The sequence below is a fragment of the Podarcis gaigeae genome (genome assembly GCF_964106915.1).
Source record: "Podarcis gaigeae genome assembly, chromosome: 1".
Lineage (NCBI taxonomy): Eukaryota > Metazoa > Chordata > Lepidosauria > Squamata > Lacertidae > Podarcis > Podarcis gaigeae.
In genome coordinates, this window is record NC_139678.1 from 6,137,091 (window position 1) to 6,152,795 (window position 15,705).

The 15,705-nt window shown below is 43.7% G+C and overlaps 1 protein-coding gene across 2 annotated transcripts; it reads right to left on the bottom strand.

Annotated features, from left to right (window-relative positions):
* Nucleotides 1-501: 501 nt before the first annotated feature.
* Nucleotides 502-15,482, bottom strand: TBPL2 (TATA-box binding protein like 2). Of its 2 annotated transcripts, none has more exons than XM_083737618.1 (7): nt 14,869-15,482; nt 10,210-10,616; nt 8,523-8,610; nt 7,118-7,209; nt 3,916-4,083; nt 2,545-2,639; nt 502-866 (listed from the first exon to the last, which is right to left on the bottom strand). In XM_083737618.1, the coding sequence occupies exons 1-7, from the start codon at nt 14,917-14,919 to the stop codon at nt 787-789; spliced, it is 981 nt and encodes a 326-aa protein (XP_083593744.1). In that variant the 5' UTR covers nt 14,920-15,482; the 3' UTR covers nt 502-786. The 2 variants fall into 2 exon arrangements, with proteins under 2 accessions (XP_083593744.1, XP_083593745.1); XM_083737619.1 differs by lacking the exon at nt 14,869-15,482 and adding an exon at nt 12,769-13,795.
* Nucleotides 15,483-15,705: the final 223 nt, after the last annotated feature.

Here is a 15,705-nt window from a genome sequence, read left to right on the forward strand (position 1 = left end):
ACTAAGAGAGCTGAGTGGGGGGTGCTCGTGTAATCTCACTGTATACAAGTTGTACAAATGACAATAAAGTATTTCAGTTTCAATTCTCTGACATCTGCAGTCATCTGGATTTTACCATGTAGTTTCCCAACCAACGTCAGCAATATGCTAATGACACACACCTCTGCTTCTCCTTTACAGGAGTAAACGCTCCTTTTTCTCTTTCCCTGCCTCTTTCCTTACAACAGAGGTGCGGACAGACATATTTAAGACTGTGTTCATGGAAAACAAACATACTCAGCTATGAGTGATCACCAAAGAAAAAGACGACCTACTGAACTGATGCGCTAGAGCCAGGCCAGTTGAATGGGTCTCCTCTAAGACTAACATGCATCTTCAGCCAATGTGGCTAGACTACATATTGTTTAATGAATAATTAAAAACAACAACAACCCAGTACTTTAATAGTGTGATTTATCTTTATTTTAGACAAAAACGCATTTAAAAAATGGGGAACATTTCGATTTCAACAGTATTCCAAGATGCTAACCTGTCCCCTAAAGCATTCTTACAGAACTAGTTTTTGTATTTCATATCTCTTTTATCACATTTCACACTGTTCAAAGTTCATAGCCTTTTTTTCTGTAAGGAATTCACAACAAGAAGAATACGATGAAACAGACTGACAGCGTCAAACTGTAACAGAGGATTAGAGGTATTTGACTGTCAACAGTCAATTTGTGTGTTTGAGAATTTTGTAACTTGATGCTAAAACTCGCCTAAACTATACAATTTATCAGAAAAAAATTAAGAAGCTTTCTTAAAGCCCTTCAGGATTGGATAGATGTTTTCAAATGCTTCATAGATTTCAGAACGGTATTTGGCACCTAGGAAAAATGGTTTTGAAATGAGCATTAATAACATTCATAAGAAATGAAATGAAGTTAGGATCAATGCCCTAAAAATGTTCTCTGCCAGGAGAGTAAAGTTGAAGGGGGAAATTTTCTATAGCGCAACCCTTTTGAACTCCATTATCAGAGTGGGATGGTTTTCGATTGTCTTCACTAGACTGGTTGAAAAGCCTACCATAGTAGATGACACCTTCCTTCCTTATCAGTTCCTGGCTTATAATGTTAATTACCATCTCAGTTTGGACATACTGTTTTTCTAGCTCAGCTTGCAACTGACCTGAACAGAGACAAATCTACCTCACATTAATTTTCCCTAGTTGCCACCACAGCATTCCGATTGGGTTCGTTTTTCTTAAACCTGCCAGCTATCCATTTCAATGAGAAATCAATAGTTTTTATTAAGAATTTACACTGTTCACTTTCCCCCTAAAACAGCTATCCTGTTTCCCACTTCTCACATGTGTGTGTGTACACACACACACACTTATCTTATCACCATTATGTATCTTGTAATGTACGCCAGGGTGCCTGGCGTGCTCTGGTCCATGGGGTCACGAAGAGTCGGACATGACTAAATGACTAAACAACAACAACAATGTACATATTATATATTATGTAAAATTGCATAATTTTACTTAATATATAATAAAATATTACAGTGGTACCTCGGGTTAAGTACTTAATTCGTTCCGGAGGTCCATTCTTAAACTGGAACTGTTCTTAACCTGAAGCACCACTTTAGCTAATGGGACCTCCTGCTGCTGCTGCACCGCCGGAGCCTGATTTCTGTTCTTATCCTGAAGCAAAGTTCTTAACCTGAAGCACTATTTCTGGGTTAATGGAGTGTGTAACCTGAAGCATATGTAACCTGAAGCGTATGTAATCTGAGGTACAGTACCACTGTACATAATAAAATAAAATTACATAATATATATTATGTAAAATACATAATAGTATGTATTTAGACACAGCGGGTGGCGCTGTGGTCTAAACCACTGAGTCTTGGGCTTGCCGATCGGAAGGTCAGCGGTTCGAATCCCCACAATGGGGTGTGCTCCCGTCGCTCGGTCCCCGATCCTGCCAACCTAGCAGTTGGAAAGCACATCAAAGTGCAAGTAGATAAATAGGTCAATAAATAGACAAAAGTCGGCTCCCTTGGTCAGTATAGTGAGATGAGCGCCGCAACCCCAGAGTTGTTTGCGACTGGACTTAACTGTCAGCGGTCCTTTACCTTTACCTTTAATATTTTTGCAGGCTTCAGAAAAGGGCCTTAAATTATTTTCTTCCTTATAGTTTTAGGGCAGAAGTGATGCTTAAAATGCTTTTCGCATTTCACACATCAGTAAACCGAGATAATCACACTACACTGTTCTGGGTGTAATAAAACGAAACTGTTCTTAGGCTGCAGTCCAATACCACTAACCTATGCATAAGCCCTGCTGAATTCAGTGGGACTTCTGAATAGATAGGTATAGGATTGCACCGATTGTCACAAGGTGCAATTTTGGTAGAACAAATGTAAGATGTCCGATTTTACAGCTCCCATACATTTCAACAGGGCTCACACCGGAGATGTTTCCAACAGACTGTGCCTATAGCCTTTTCCTCCCCTTCACATGCAAACTCCTAGGTCAATAGTTTGTGCATCACTTACCAGTTAATACCACTTTTCCAGACACAAAGATAAGCAACACAATCCGTGGTTTGACCATTCGATAAATGAGGCCAGGAAACAGTTCTGGTTCATAGCTGTTTAAGAAAGAATTAAAATGCATGAAGTTAGAAAGTCATTTGACATTGTATGTGACTAATGGAAGGGTTTTATGTGACTTTGGGGTTTAATGAATCAGAAAGGGGGAGGTGAGATATCAAAAGAACCTCTACCCTCTTCGAAAGAAAAGGGGAGGAAGCAGCTTCTGAAAAGGTCATGAGGGACACAGGTAGTCCAGGTTAGCAAAGCCAGCAAGAATCATTGTGGAATTATGTGAGAGGATACAATATCAGCACCAGGCTATGTTCATATGACCGCTTACTCCAAATCCATTGCACACCACAATGATGAAAGCCCCCCATTCACAAGCAGTGTAAATGGGGCTACGTGGGGCTACCTTTGAAGGTGATCTGGAAACTACAACTAATCCAGAATGCAGCAGCTAGACTGGTGACTGGGGGCAGCTGCCGAGACCATATAACACCGGTCTTGAAAGACCTACATTGGCTCCCAGTATGTTTCTGAGCACAATTCAAAGTCTTGGTGTTGACCTTTAAAGCCCTAAACAGCCTCAGCCCAGTATACCTGAAGGAGCGTCTCCACCCCCATCGTTCTGCCCGGACGCTGAGGTCCAGCTCCAAGGGCCTTCTGGCGGTTCCCTCATTGCAAGAAGCAAAGCTACAGGGAACCAGGCAGAGGGCCTTCTTGGTAGTGGCGCCCGCCCTGTGGAACGCCCTCCCACTAGATGTCAAAGAGATAAACAACCACCTGACATTCAGAAGACAGCTGAAAGCAGCCCTGTTCAGGGAAGTTTTTAATGTGTGACATCTTAGTGTATTTTTTGGCCTTTGTGGAAGCCGCCCAGAGTGGCTGGGGATGGGCGGGGTACAAATAATAAATTATTATTATTATTAAAAAGCAGCTGAGGACTAGAACGTGATCTTGCCCCGAGGGCAAAGTGCTCCCCGGTTTGCACACCCACAAGCTATTTCAGGCATCTCCCCTGTTAAGTTGTGGGTGAACATATCAGACGACACAGCGATTCTTCAACAGCTCTTGTTTATTCAGAGGCCAGAACAGAACTGAACTGAAGGGTTCAGTCAGCCTGCTTATATAGAGCTCCAGTACCATGTAACTGTAACAATTTTCTAAAACTATCCAATCACTGAACATCACTTTTGATCCCTTATTTGCATAACTATCTACAGTATCCCCCTGCTGGGCCAGGGTGAGAACTTCAGTACATAACATCCCCCAAAACAGGAAGAGCAAATGTCCTGTTTTCCTTTCCAACAGCGGCATGGATGGACGTACCTACTGAACTGCTGATGCGTGAGAACCAGGCCTTCGAGCCGGATGGGAAATCTCACATCGCAGCTGCCCACCATGTTCTGTATTTTGAAATCCAGGAACTTAGCAGGGAATCCAAGCTTCTGCACCACACGGGCGTACTTCCTGGCCGCCAGCCGCGACTGTTCTTCGCTGCAGGTTCACACACACACAAAAGGGGGGTGGGGCAGAAATCCAGCCAGCAAAGGTTTGAGGCATAGCTGTCAACTTACAGTTTTGAAAATAAGGGATCAGCAGCCTCGAAAATAAGGGATCAGCAGCCAAAATAAGGGATTTTCCCAGCACAGGTATGTTCAACTTCTGAGCCCCTCCGAGCCAAAGGCAGAAAGCCCAGCCAGCAGCCAAATGAAGCCTCAAGCAGTGGTTACCACAGCGCAGCAACCCAGGAAAGGGGATGCAGCAAGGAAAACCACCGTCACCTCTCCGCTGGGAAGCGCTGAGCAAAGGGGAGTCCCCAGGCAACGCGGCTCCACCCCCCAGTCGTTCTTAGACTCCTTATTAGGTGAGCAATGCAGCCAAGCAACACAGCTGGAGCCTCCCTCCTCCCTGGCCGGGAGGGAGGGAGAGGAGCTGCTTCCTTTGAAACCCGGGAAATTTACGGGACATCATCAATAAGGGACAGCAGCGGGACACGGCGCTGGGAAAAGGGACTGTCCTGCCAAATAAGGGACGCTTGACAGCTATGGTTTGAGGAGGGCTATAGGTTGGTCTGTGCTTGGCAATGGTTCCATCAGGATACAGCAGAAGGGAGAGAAGCCAAACAGGAGCACCATCTGCTTGGCTGAGAACCCAGCTCTATCAGGCTTCCCCTCCAACAGCTGTCATTGGACAGCACACCTTCCATCAGGTTGCTGCAGAGGGAACCAAGGGAGCAGGGCCGCCCCATTGACTGCTGAGAGGCTGCAACTTTTGACTTCTCTCCGTGAGCCATTTCCCATCCCAGCTGGTCTAATGGCCTGAGTTTGCTCCCCACTCCCCATTAAATAGGGCTACCTTTGAAGGTGACCTGGAAACTGCAATTAATCCAGAATGCGGCAGCTAGACTGGTGACTGGAAGCGGCCGCCGAGACCACATAACACCAGACCTGAGAGACCTGCATTGGCTCCCAGTACGTTTCTGAGCACAATTCAAAGTGTTGGTGTTGAGCTTGAAAGCCCTAAACGGCCTCGGTCCAGTATCCCTGAAGGAGTGTCTCCACCCCCATCGTCCAGCCCAGACACTGAGGTCCAGCTCCGAGGGCCTTCTGGCGGTTCCCTCACTGCAAGAAGTGAGGTTACAGGGAACTAGACAGAGGGCCTTCTCGGTAGTGGCACCCACCCTGTGGAGCGCCCTCCCACCAGATGGGAAGGAAATAAGCAGCTATCTTCTTTTTAAAAGACATCTGAAGGCAGCTCTGTTTAGGGAAGTTTTTAATACTTAATGCTGTATTGTTTTTAACACTCTATTGAGGCTGGGGAAACTCAGCCAGATGGGCAGGGTATAAATAAATAAATAAATAAATAAATAAATAATAATGTGGAATTATTTAATTGTACATCAAAATGAAAAATAACTCTGTACTGTATATGTATTGCTGCAGCTGCAACTTTGTAAAATTCCTTTGAAGCTAAGCAAGAGGAACAGAGAGCCTAAGAAATGATAATCAACTTAGAATGTCTCTCTGCAAGCTTGCATGTGGAGTGTTAACTTAGATCACATGAGAAAGGTATTGGGTTGCAAATCTCCATTTTGTCTGAGTTGGTCTTTGCTCTCTCCCTGGAAGCAGCCGGAGAGAAAAGTGTGCAATCTCCAGGAACGCAGCCTCAGAGTATAATACAGGGCTTTGTTTTCAGCTCTGGGTGAAGTAATATATGATACTATGCAATAATTTGGGTGTAACATTACTGTTGCAAGTCTGTTTTGCAACAAGTTCTATTAGTAAAGCTTTTGAACTGTATTTTTGGACTGGACTATTCTTATTTCAAGGAGGGTCCATTTTTATTCCCCCTACTGCTTCCAAATGCACAATATCAATACTCCCCCCCCCCCCATAAATCTCTTTTCCTTTTGGCTCATTTACTTTATATTGTGGGCCTGAGGGCAGAGACAGGCTTGTTAGTGACATTTGCAAGGTTCTCTGGGAGCCTGCAAACAAAATGTTTCCCACATTATTCCAGTTGTTCCTATTTATTTATCTGTCAGGACAGACCCTATTTCTTGGTACTTGTTCAGAGCGCTTGGAAAGTTATAACTGGGGCCTGAGAATTGGGGTGTTGCAAGCATGTCTCTGTTTACTTCTGTGAAATGTGCAATGTAAACATTCAAATCAAACAAATCTGTACGTGCTGACTTTCAACTATTTATTACAGACTTTCTGCTATCCTTTGGGAGGGGCAGAGAACTATGTGAGGAGTGAAAAGCCTCACTCTCTAACAATTGTATATCCTACTAATCGCAACTCGGCCTCCAGTATTTCACTTGCATCACCCACAACACTTTCAAGCCTTATATTACAGGGTCAGGCTTAAGGTGCTGGTTTTGACCTTTAAAGCCCTTCACGGCCTAGGACCCTCGTACCTACGGGACCGCCTCTCCCGATATGCCCCACAGACAGCCTCAAGGTCCATAAATAGCAACACCCTAGTGGTCCCGGGCCCTAAGGAAGTTAGATTGGCTTCAACCAGAGCCAGGGCCTTTTCAACACTGGCCCCGGCCTGGTGGAACGCTCTGTCTCATGAGACTAGGGCCCTGCAGGATCTGATTTCTTTCCGCAGGGCCTGTAATACAGAGTTCTTCCGCCTGGCCTTTTGCTTGGAGCCAGTTTGATTCCCTCCCCCTTTTTCTTTTTTCTTCTTCCTTTCTCCTCCTGTGATGAGGCTGCATTTTAATATTTTAATGGTTCAATATTTTAATGTTGTGTTTTAATCTTGTTTTTAAGTTGTATTCATTCAACTTCTTTTTATTATTGCTTGTTAGCCACCATGTACCCCGCCTTGGCTGGGGAGGGCAGGGTAATAAATAATAATAATAATTTATTATTATTATTATTATTATTTTCAGAGTCACATGGCTAGGCAAAACGTATTTTAAAAGGAAGTAGAGAAAGAAAGCTAATGTTTGCAGAAAGCTCAATCCTGCCCACCATGTCAGTGCCCCGTTTATTCTGGGTTCATAGCAAAGTCCTACCTTTTCGCTCCTGTGCAGACCATTTTGCCGGAACTAAATATGAGGGCTGTTGTCCTTGGTTCTCGAATTCTCATGATCACAGCAGCAAACCTCTGAAGTTCAGGAAAAAACAGATTACCACCTTGTGAATCTGTTTTAGACAAGTGCCTCTGGCAGTATCTTATGAAATACAGAGATTTGACCCGACAGGTGCACTCTGCACATGCTCATCCTTCTCATTTCTGAGGCTCTTGAGATGGAGGAATCTACAAGACCTGTTTTCCACAAGCCCTTTCTAGTATTACATTTATATGGCACCTTTTCTAAGCAAGGAGTTCAAGGCTGTGTACAAGGTTCTCCTCCACCCCAGTTCATCCTCACAACAAACCTGTGAGGTAGGCTAGGCTAAGAGACAGTGACTGGCTCAAGGTCACCCAAAGAGCTTCATGGCTGGGTGGGGATTCGAACCCTGGTCTCTCAAAGCCATAGTTCAACATTCTAGAATTGTAGAATTGAATGAGACCACAACGGTCATGTACTCCAACCTTCTGCAATGCAGGAATATTTGCCCAACGTGGGGTTCAAACTCATAACCCTGAGCTTAAGAATCTCATGCTCTACCGACTGAGCTATCCCAGCACATCCATCTCTAGAGTCCACCAAGTCTGAGCCCAACCATGTGAGTACCTAACAATCCTCCCCCCAAGAAGAATTGTTGCAATTACTGATAACAAGCAGGATGATTAAGAACTGTGTGGAAATAAATCACTAATCAAAGGCATAGCTTGTGGAATATCTGGAAGGGAATGAAAGGCCTTTGTGACGCAGTTATAAAAAGAGACTTGTTAGGGCAGGTCTGGCTACAGGATTTATGATTGAGGGGGAAGAGACCATGGCTTGTTATTATATCGGACTGTGAGTTTGACCTGGCAGTACCCCTGAGAAGATTGAGGAGAGACTGACAGACCTGCGAGAATTAACGGGCAGACTTTAAGAATGTTTTGTACGGAAGTGCGGAAATGGGTCTGTCTGTTTGAATATGGCTCTTGGAGGAATAAAATCCACACAGGACATAACAACGTTTGTTTTCAACCCGCTTGTGGAGACTATCAGAGGTCACAAAGAAAGGAATATATGACAACAACAAGAAGATGAGGAAAATAATAAAGAGAAGATTGAACAGAACTGTGAATAGTATCTGGACAGAACTATGAACATTAAAGCAGCAAGAGAGAGATGTTTGGATCCCTTTCTGAGCTTGAAGCATGGGTACCCACAACAAAAATTTAAACAATTGACTGTGTAATTTGGAACTAATGTGATTTGATTGGTTTGTTAATAAAAATTATATTATTATTTTTTAAAGAATCTCAAAGGGGAACAATTTCTCAGAGGAATGGCACCAAACAGCTTCCCAGGGGCTTACCTTTGGGTTGAATTCTGCATTCCTAGCTTGAAGGGCTATGTTCTTGAGGTCCAGCTTACAAGCCAAGTTTACAGTGGCCACTATATTCCTAGGAGAACAAGGGAGAAACATTGCACATTTAGAATTTCATTTACGAGGGGATGCAACAGATTGACAAAGGTGCCTTTAGTGCTTAGAAGTGGCATGGATAAGTTCATGGGATGCATCACAGCAAATCTGCCATTCCTTTCAGTACTGAGTCATAAATTGAATGTCCACCCCCCCTCCTCTTCTTATTTCTAGATGGAATTGGTTCAGGAAATCAACCAACATCTGTTGGGATTGCATAAATTTGACCTTGCTAGTTTGGGAACATTCACACGATACAGTGGTACCTCAGTTTAAGAACAGTCTGGTTTAAGAACGATTTGGTTTACAAACTCTGCAAAACCGGAAATAGTGTCTTGGTTTGAGAACTTTACCTCAGTGTAAGAACAGAAGCTAAATGGTGAATGGGGAACTGGTGGCAGGAGGCCTCATTAGGGAAAGCGTGCCTCAGTTTAAGAATGGTTTTGGTTTAAGAACGGACTTCCGGAATGGATTAAGTTCGTAAACTAAGGTACCACCATACATTCAAAGCACCCCCAATGCACATTTTAAACATAGAACCTGAGAGTTAAAGATAAGCAAACAAGAGTGAAGAGAATGTGTTGCCATTGCTTAGCAACCTGGAGGCAGGCTCCTACTTGCTCAGGGGGAATGCTCCCAAGTGGCTAGTAGTAGTAGTAGTAGTAGTAGTAATAGTAGTAATACCCTGCCTTTTTCCACGACCGGGACAAAAGGTGGCTTCAGATAAAAATAAGAACAACCAAAAACATAGAAAAATAACAATTAAAAACAACAACAATTAATGATTTGCTGGATAAAAGCAACCATGGTAAAGGTAAAGGTAAAGGTAAAGGTAAAGGGACCCCTGAACATTAGGTCCAGTCGTAACCGACTCTGGGGTTGCGGCGCTCATCTCGCTTTATTGGCTGAGGGAGCCGGCGTACAGCTTCCGGGTCATGTGGCCAGCATGACTAAACCACTTCTGGCGAACCAGAGCAGCGCACGGAAATGCCGTTTACCTTCCCGCCGGAGCGGTACCTATTTATCTACTTGCACTTTGACGTGCTTTTGAACTGCTAGATTGGCAGGAGCAGGGACCGAGCAACGGGAGCTCACCCCGTCGCGGGGATTCGAACCATCAACCTTCTGATCGGCAAGTCCTAGGCTCTGTGGTTTAACCCTCAGTGCCACCCGCATCCCAAAAGCAACTATATTTCAATCTATTGATTTTGTACTTAATACACATATAACTTTAACCCACCAGGGTTTTTGTGTAGAAAGCTAACTAGAACTTGTTGAAATAAAAAAAAAATATTCCTTCCAGTAGCACCTTAGAGACCAACTAAGTTTGTTATTGGTATGAGCTTTCCTGTGCTTGTTTAGTAAGCCTCTGTGTTTAAGTTAACTCCACCCCTTAAAAGCTGAGCCATTTGTTGTTTGCTGTTCTCTCCAGACGAGATGTCTGCTATTTCTCTCCTATCTCCACTCATCCCGCAAACAGTTCCTGCATAAATAAAGCCTTTGAACTCTACAAACTACAAGAGTGACTTTCAATCTAAGTCACCCAAGCTTCAAGGCGCTCTAACAGGAATGAACCTACTGCAACTGTGGGACGATGCCAGAAGAACTTTCCGAAGCAGAGGCCATAGGGGTCATCGGGTTCATGGGAAGACAGGTCCCAGAGGCATCGGGCATCCTAGAAGCATCAGGCGATGGTTGAGTTGCGTTTTCATCCCTCTGTTGGGACAGGCCACTACCATTCAGGAAGATGCCACTGTCTTGCGATCCTGACTGAGAGCCATGCTGCTCTCCCAATGACATTGCACGGCCCTCATGTTTCTTATCCGGGCTTAAATAGTCAGGCAGGAAGCTGAGGTCAATCGAGAAGTTGTGGGTCTGGTCAGGCGGAGAATGAAACGCTGCCCCCTGGTAGGAGGAAGGAGGCAAGTCTGCCGCAAAGGGGCTCATGGGAGCAGACACTTGCGGGCTGGACGGTAGGAAGTTATCCTATCACAACATGGGAGAGAGAAAAAACAGTCATGACACTTCTGCGTTAATAGGACATAAGAAGAGGCTGCTGGACCCATCTAGTCCAGCATCCTGTTCTCACAGTGGCTTGCTGGGGGAAACCAGCAAGCAGGATTCAAACACAAGAGCATCTCTCCCCTTCTGTGGGTTCCAGCAACTGGGATTCAGAAACATTGCTGGCTCCAACTGTGGAGGCAGAGCTGAGCCACTGTGGCTAGCAGTTGCCAAAAGCCCTTTGCTATAGGTAAAGGGTAAAGGGACCCCTGACCATTAGGTCCAGTTGTGACCGACTCTGGGGTTGCGGCGCTCATCTCGCTTTATTGGCCGAGGGAGCCGGCGTACAGCTTCCGGATCATGTGGCCAGCATGACTAAGCCGATTCTGGCAAACCAGAGCAGCGCACAGAAACGCCATTTACCTTCCCGCTGGAGTGGTACCTATTTATCTACTTGCACTTTGACGTGCTTTTGAACTGCTAGGTGGGCAGGAGCAGGGACTGAGCAACGGGAGCTCACCCCATCTTGGGGATTCGAACCGCCAACCTTTTGATCTGCAAGCCCTAGGTTCTGTGGTTTAACCCACAGCGCCACCCGTGTCCCGCCCTTCGCTATAAATTGGTCCAATTCTCTTTCAGGGCCATCTATTATTTTTTTTTAAAGATATTTATTACAATTTCAAAAATTATATAAAAACAAAACAACAGTACAAACAAACACAAACAAAAACAAGTATAATTTCAATCCCTTATTTTCTTATAACTTACTTCCCCGACCTCCTCATACCTCCCCTTTCTGTATTCCAATTTCTAATTATTAATTAAGCAAATCCTCTCCCTTATTTTTCATTTAATTTTTAGCCTTTCTTTTCTTTTTACTTAATCATTACAGCTGAAAACCACTTAATTTCTAAACCAACGTCATTCTAACATTCATTAATTTTGCAATGTTTCCTAAGATAATCCTTAAATTTCTTCCAATCTTCCGCCGTCTCTCTTCCCTGGTCTCGGATTCTGCCAGTCATTTCTGCCAGTCCCATATAGTCTATCACCTTCATCTGCCATTCTTCCAAGGTGGGTAGATCTTGTGTCTTCCAATACTTTGCTATGAGTATTCTTGCTGCTGTTGTAGCATACATAAAGAATGTTCTATCCTTCTTTGGCACCAATTGGCCGACCATACCCAGGAGAAAGGCCTCTGGTTTCTTCAGGAAGGTATATTTATATACCTTTTTCATTTCATTATATATCATTTCCCAGAAAGCCTTAATCTTTGGGCACGTCCACCAAAGGTGAAAGAATGTACCTTCATTTTCTTTACATTACTCTTTCAGGGCCATCTAGATTGGCGTCCATCATCGCCTCCTGTGGCAATGAATTCCATAGTTTAACTGCCATTTTCTTTGATCTGTCCTGAATTTCCCCACTATTCAGCTTCACTTGAGGTCCATGGGTTCTAGTGTTAGGAGCAGGGGAAACCTTTCCTCTGTGCCAGATCCCTCCAAAATAATACGTTCAAAATTCTCTGCACCAGCAGAGGACCACAATTCGAGCAAAGCCATGGCTTTTTCCTCATAGGGCCATGTTTACTGCCTAGAACCCACTGTTGGTGGATCTCAGCCAAACCTCTCTGCTACCGGCTGCTTAGTCCGTGTAGTCCAGGATGACAACTCAGGAACATAACTTGCTGAACAGTAACTTGCTTTGTATATGCTTTTATTATATGCAGAGTACAGCACAGCTTTGTACAAGTTACTATACGCACAGACTTGATTCTTACTCTACACACCAACCACTGAACTCTGTGATAGGAATTTTGAGGTCTTAGATATATGGTAATGTTCATAGGCGTACCAACCAAGCATGTACTGTATTTTTTGCTCTATAAGACTCACTTTTTCCCTCCTAAAAAGTAATGGAAAATGTGTGTGGGTCTTATGGAGCGAATGCAGGCTGCACAGCTATCACAGAAGCCAGAACAGCAAGAGGGATTGCTGCTTCACTGCGCAGCGATCCCTCTTGCTGTTCCAGAATTTTTTTTTCTTGATTCCTCCTCCAAAACCTAGGTGCGTCTTGTGGTCTGGTGCGTCTTATAGAGCGAAAAATACGGTACATAGATCAGCACAGGAAGACCGACCTGGAACCATTTTGACTCCTAAACTGAGCAAATGTTTTCTCTGCAAGGTCAAAGTGGGAAACCTCCCATTGTCTCTTTCCTCACAAATCCTGTCTTAAGGGCACATTTAAGATATGAATAGGGTGTGAGCCTGTGACCTGGCTCAGGAACTAAGTATTTATCATTACAAAAGACTGGCCAGGCTCCCCAGGCAATCCAATCAAGTAACCTGCCAGACAGGAAATAAACAAGGACAGGAGAAACACAACATTCAAATTTTCTGTTTTAGACCGCCTTTTCTGTGATGTAGGTGTGATGTTTCTGGGGGTGGTCTTGATCTATAGGGTGGCAATTTCGAAAGTCTTTATAAGGCCTTGTGACCATTTTTCTGGGTTCCTCTTCCTCTCCTGCGAGTGAGGGGAGCACCCTGTTGCAACAGATCAATAAAGACCAGGCTTACTAGCTGCTTTGCTTCTCAATATTCTCTGGTTGGCCTCTGTTTTTTTTCTTCTACCAATAGGGAACCTATGTAAGGACTCTATATAGGCTCTTGGATACCCCATAAGGGAAAGGGGCAATTCTTATTTACAACAACTCCAACACCAAACTACTGTGTCATGCTGCTTATAAGGGAAAACTTTTAGTCAATCACCACCTGTTGCTAGCATAGCTGTCAACGTTTCCCGTTTTTAAAGGGAAATTCCCTTATTCCGAATAGGATTTCCCTTAAAAAAAAGGAAAAGTTGACAGCTATGGTTGCTAGGCTTCCCTGTCTCCAAGCAGACTTCCTCACTTACTGTTGCCTCACTTGGCTTCTTGCCAACTCACTAATTGTCCACTTCAAAGCTGCCGTTTCTCACATACCTCAACACCCACAGCTACTGGGCATTTATTCAGATTCTGGGCATTTATTCCGATTTGATTGCGGGGAGGTTAGATGGTGTTGTGTCAAAGCAAGCGCTATCCCACACATTCCGGCACACTTCCCCTTCTTAGAACGTCCACTAACACTCAGCCTCAGCTCGTTATCTGCAATTTGGGAATACGGTAATTAGATTTTCCCAGCTTACTTAGTCATGTTCATGGCTCAGTGGTGCAGCACATAATTTGAATGCCAAAGGTCCCAGGTCCAATCCCTGATGGATGACTGGGGCAAACTCTTTATTATTATTATTATTACTACTACTATTATTATTAATTGCAAAACATGCAACACAAACAGAAAAAACAATACCACAATGACAACATTAATTGGCTACACATCACCTAACATCACACATATTTTTGACTTCCGAATCCCCTCATTGTGCTTTCTAAATATTCTTAACCTATACGCACATCCTATTATATCTATTACAACTCAGGAACATTTTTTTACATTTACAATTCTCTTTAATATTCAAGATTCAATCTATACCTGTCAGGAGATTTGCATTTTCACAGTATTGTTTTAAATATTCTTTCAATATTGTCCATTCTTTGCTCACTTTCTGATTTGAGTTTCTTCTTATTCTCCCAGCCATTTTCGCCAGTTCCAGGTATTCTATCATCTTCACCTGCCAGTCAAGCTTTGTAGGAATTAAGTCACCTTTCCAATTTTTTGCTACCAGAATTCTGGCCGCCGCGGTTGCATACATAAAGATTGTTCTAAAGTTTTTTTGTATTTCAGTGGACATAATGCCTAACAGAAAGCCTCTGGGTTTTTTTTGAATGGATAATTTAAATATCTTTTTAAGTTTGTTGTATAATGTCCCAAAATTCTTGTATCCTCACACACCCCACCTGGGATTGGGACAAACTCCTGCCTTAAACCCTGCTACCTTCTGGGCCACATGAACCAATAGGCTGAATCAATATGAGGTATATTCCTATGTTCCTAAATGCTAAGCAATAGGAGCAGTACAGAATTAATATGACCAGAATCCATCAAAATAAATGTGGAAACAACACACTTACTCAACTTGTTCCAATAGCGTGACTGGGAGTTTTGCTAGTTCCACAGTAAAAAGCGGATAGCCACCTTTTACAAAGGTCTGCAGGTATTGTTTGACTCTGGCAATAGTAGCAGGAAAAACAGTTGCCCTTTCAAAATAGATTAAACCCCAGCATCCTTCATTTTACCTGGCCTGTACACTGGTCCAGGTAGTTTTCCAGGGAGAAATCCTCATCCATGCTTGGTTTCTCTATTCCACAGGAGAGCAGGTCAGCGGTTTCCAGTAACAGTATGGATGGAGAAAGAAGCTGGAAACTGCTGTAGCAACCTGGAGAACATCTCTCCAGCTGGTGGTGTTGGGAGTAAATGACTACAGGTGAGTTGAATTAAGAAACCCCCTTAATTGGAGAAAAGGGAATCAGGTGGTCTCAGGAAGCCTGAGAAGCTATTCACTGGGAGATTTCTCCTGACTGCTCTCCAAATCTGTTGGTATATGCAGGAGAATCTCACAGGCTTACCCAAGCAAAGCTGTGCTGGTCACACTATAACACCTGACTTCCATTTGACGGTGTGCAACAAGCACTTGAGTCATACAAAGGCTTCGAAATTAAACTGGCTTCAACTTTCCCCAGCGTAGCCTGGGAATTGTAGTTCAATGAGCCCCTTTACATCACTGCAACAACCTCCAGCGTTTCTCCATGGGGAGCCAAATAGTTAAAACAGGCATGAAAGTAGCTTGTCTGTGAAAAACCGTGTCTGCTCAGAGGCTGGTTCATGGGCATTTGCTAATGTGGTTGTGTATAAAAGCATGCATCTCAGCAAATGAATGTTCATGTACGCTACTACAGCAGCAGTTACTTGCCCCAAAATGGAAAGAAGTAGGAGTCCCAGCAAAGGAAGAATGGATACAAAAACTTATGGAATATGCAGAATGGCGAAATTTGCCGGAAGAGTAAGAAATCAAGATAAGCATTTTTAAAATAAAAGAATGGAAATGGTTGGTTGAATATTTCCAGATAAAATGA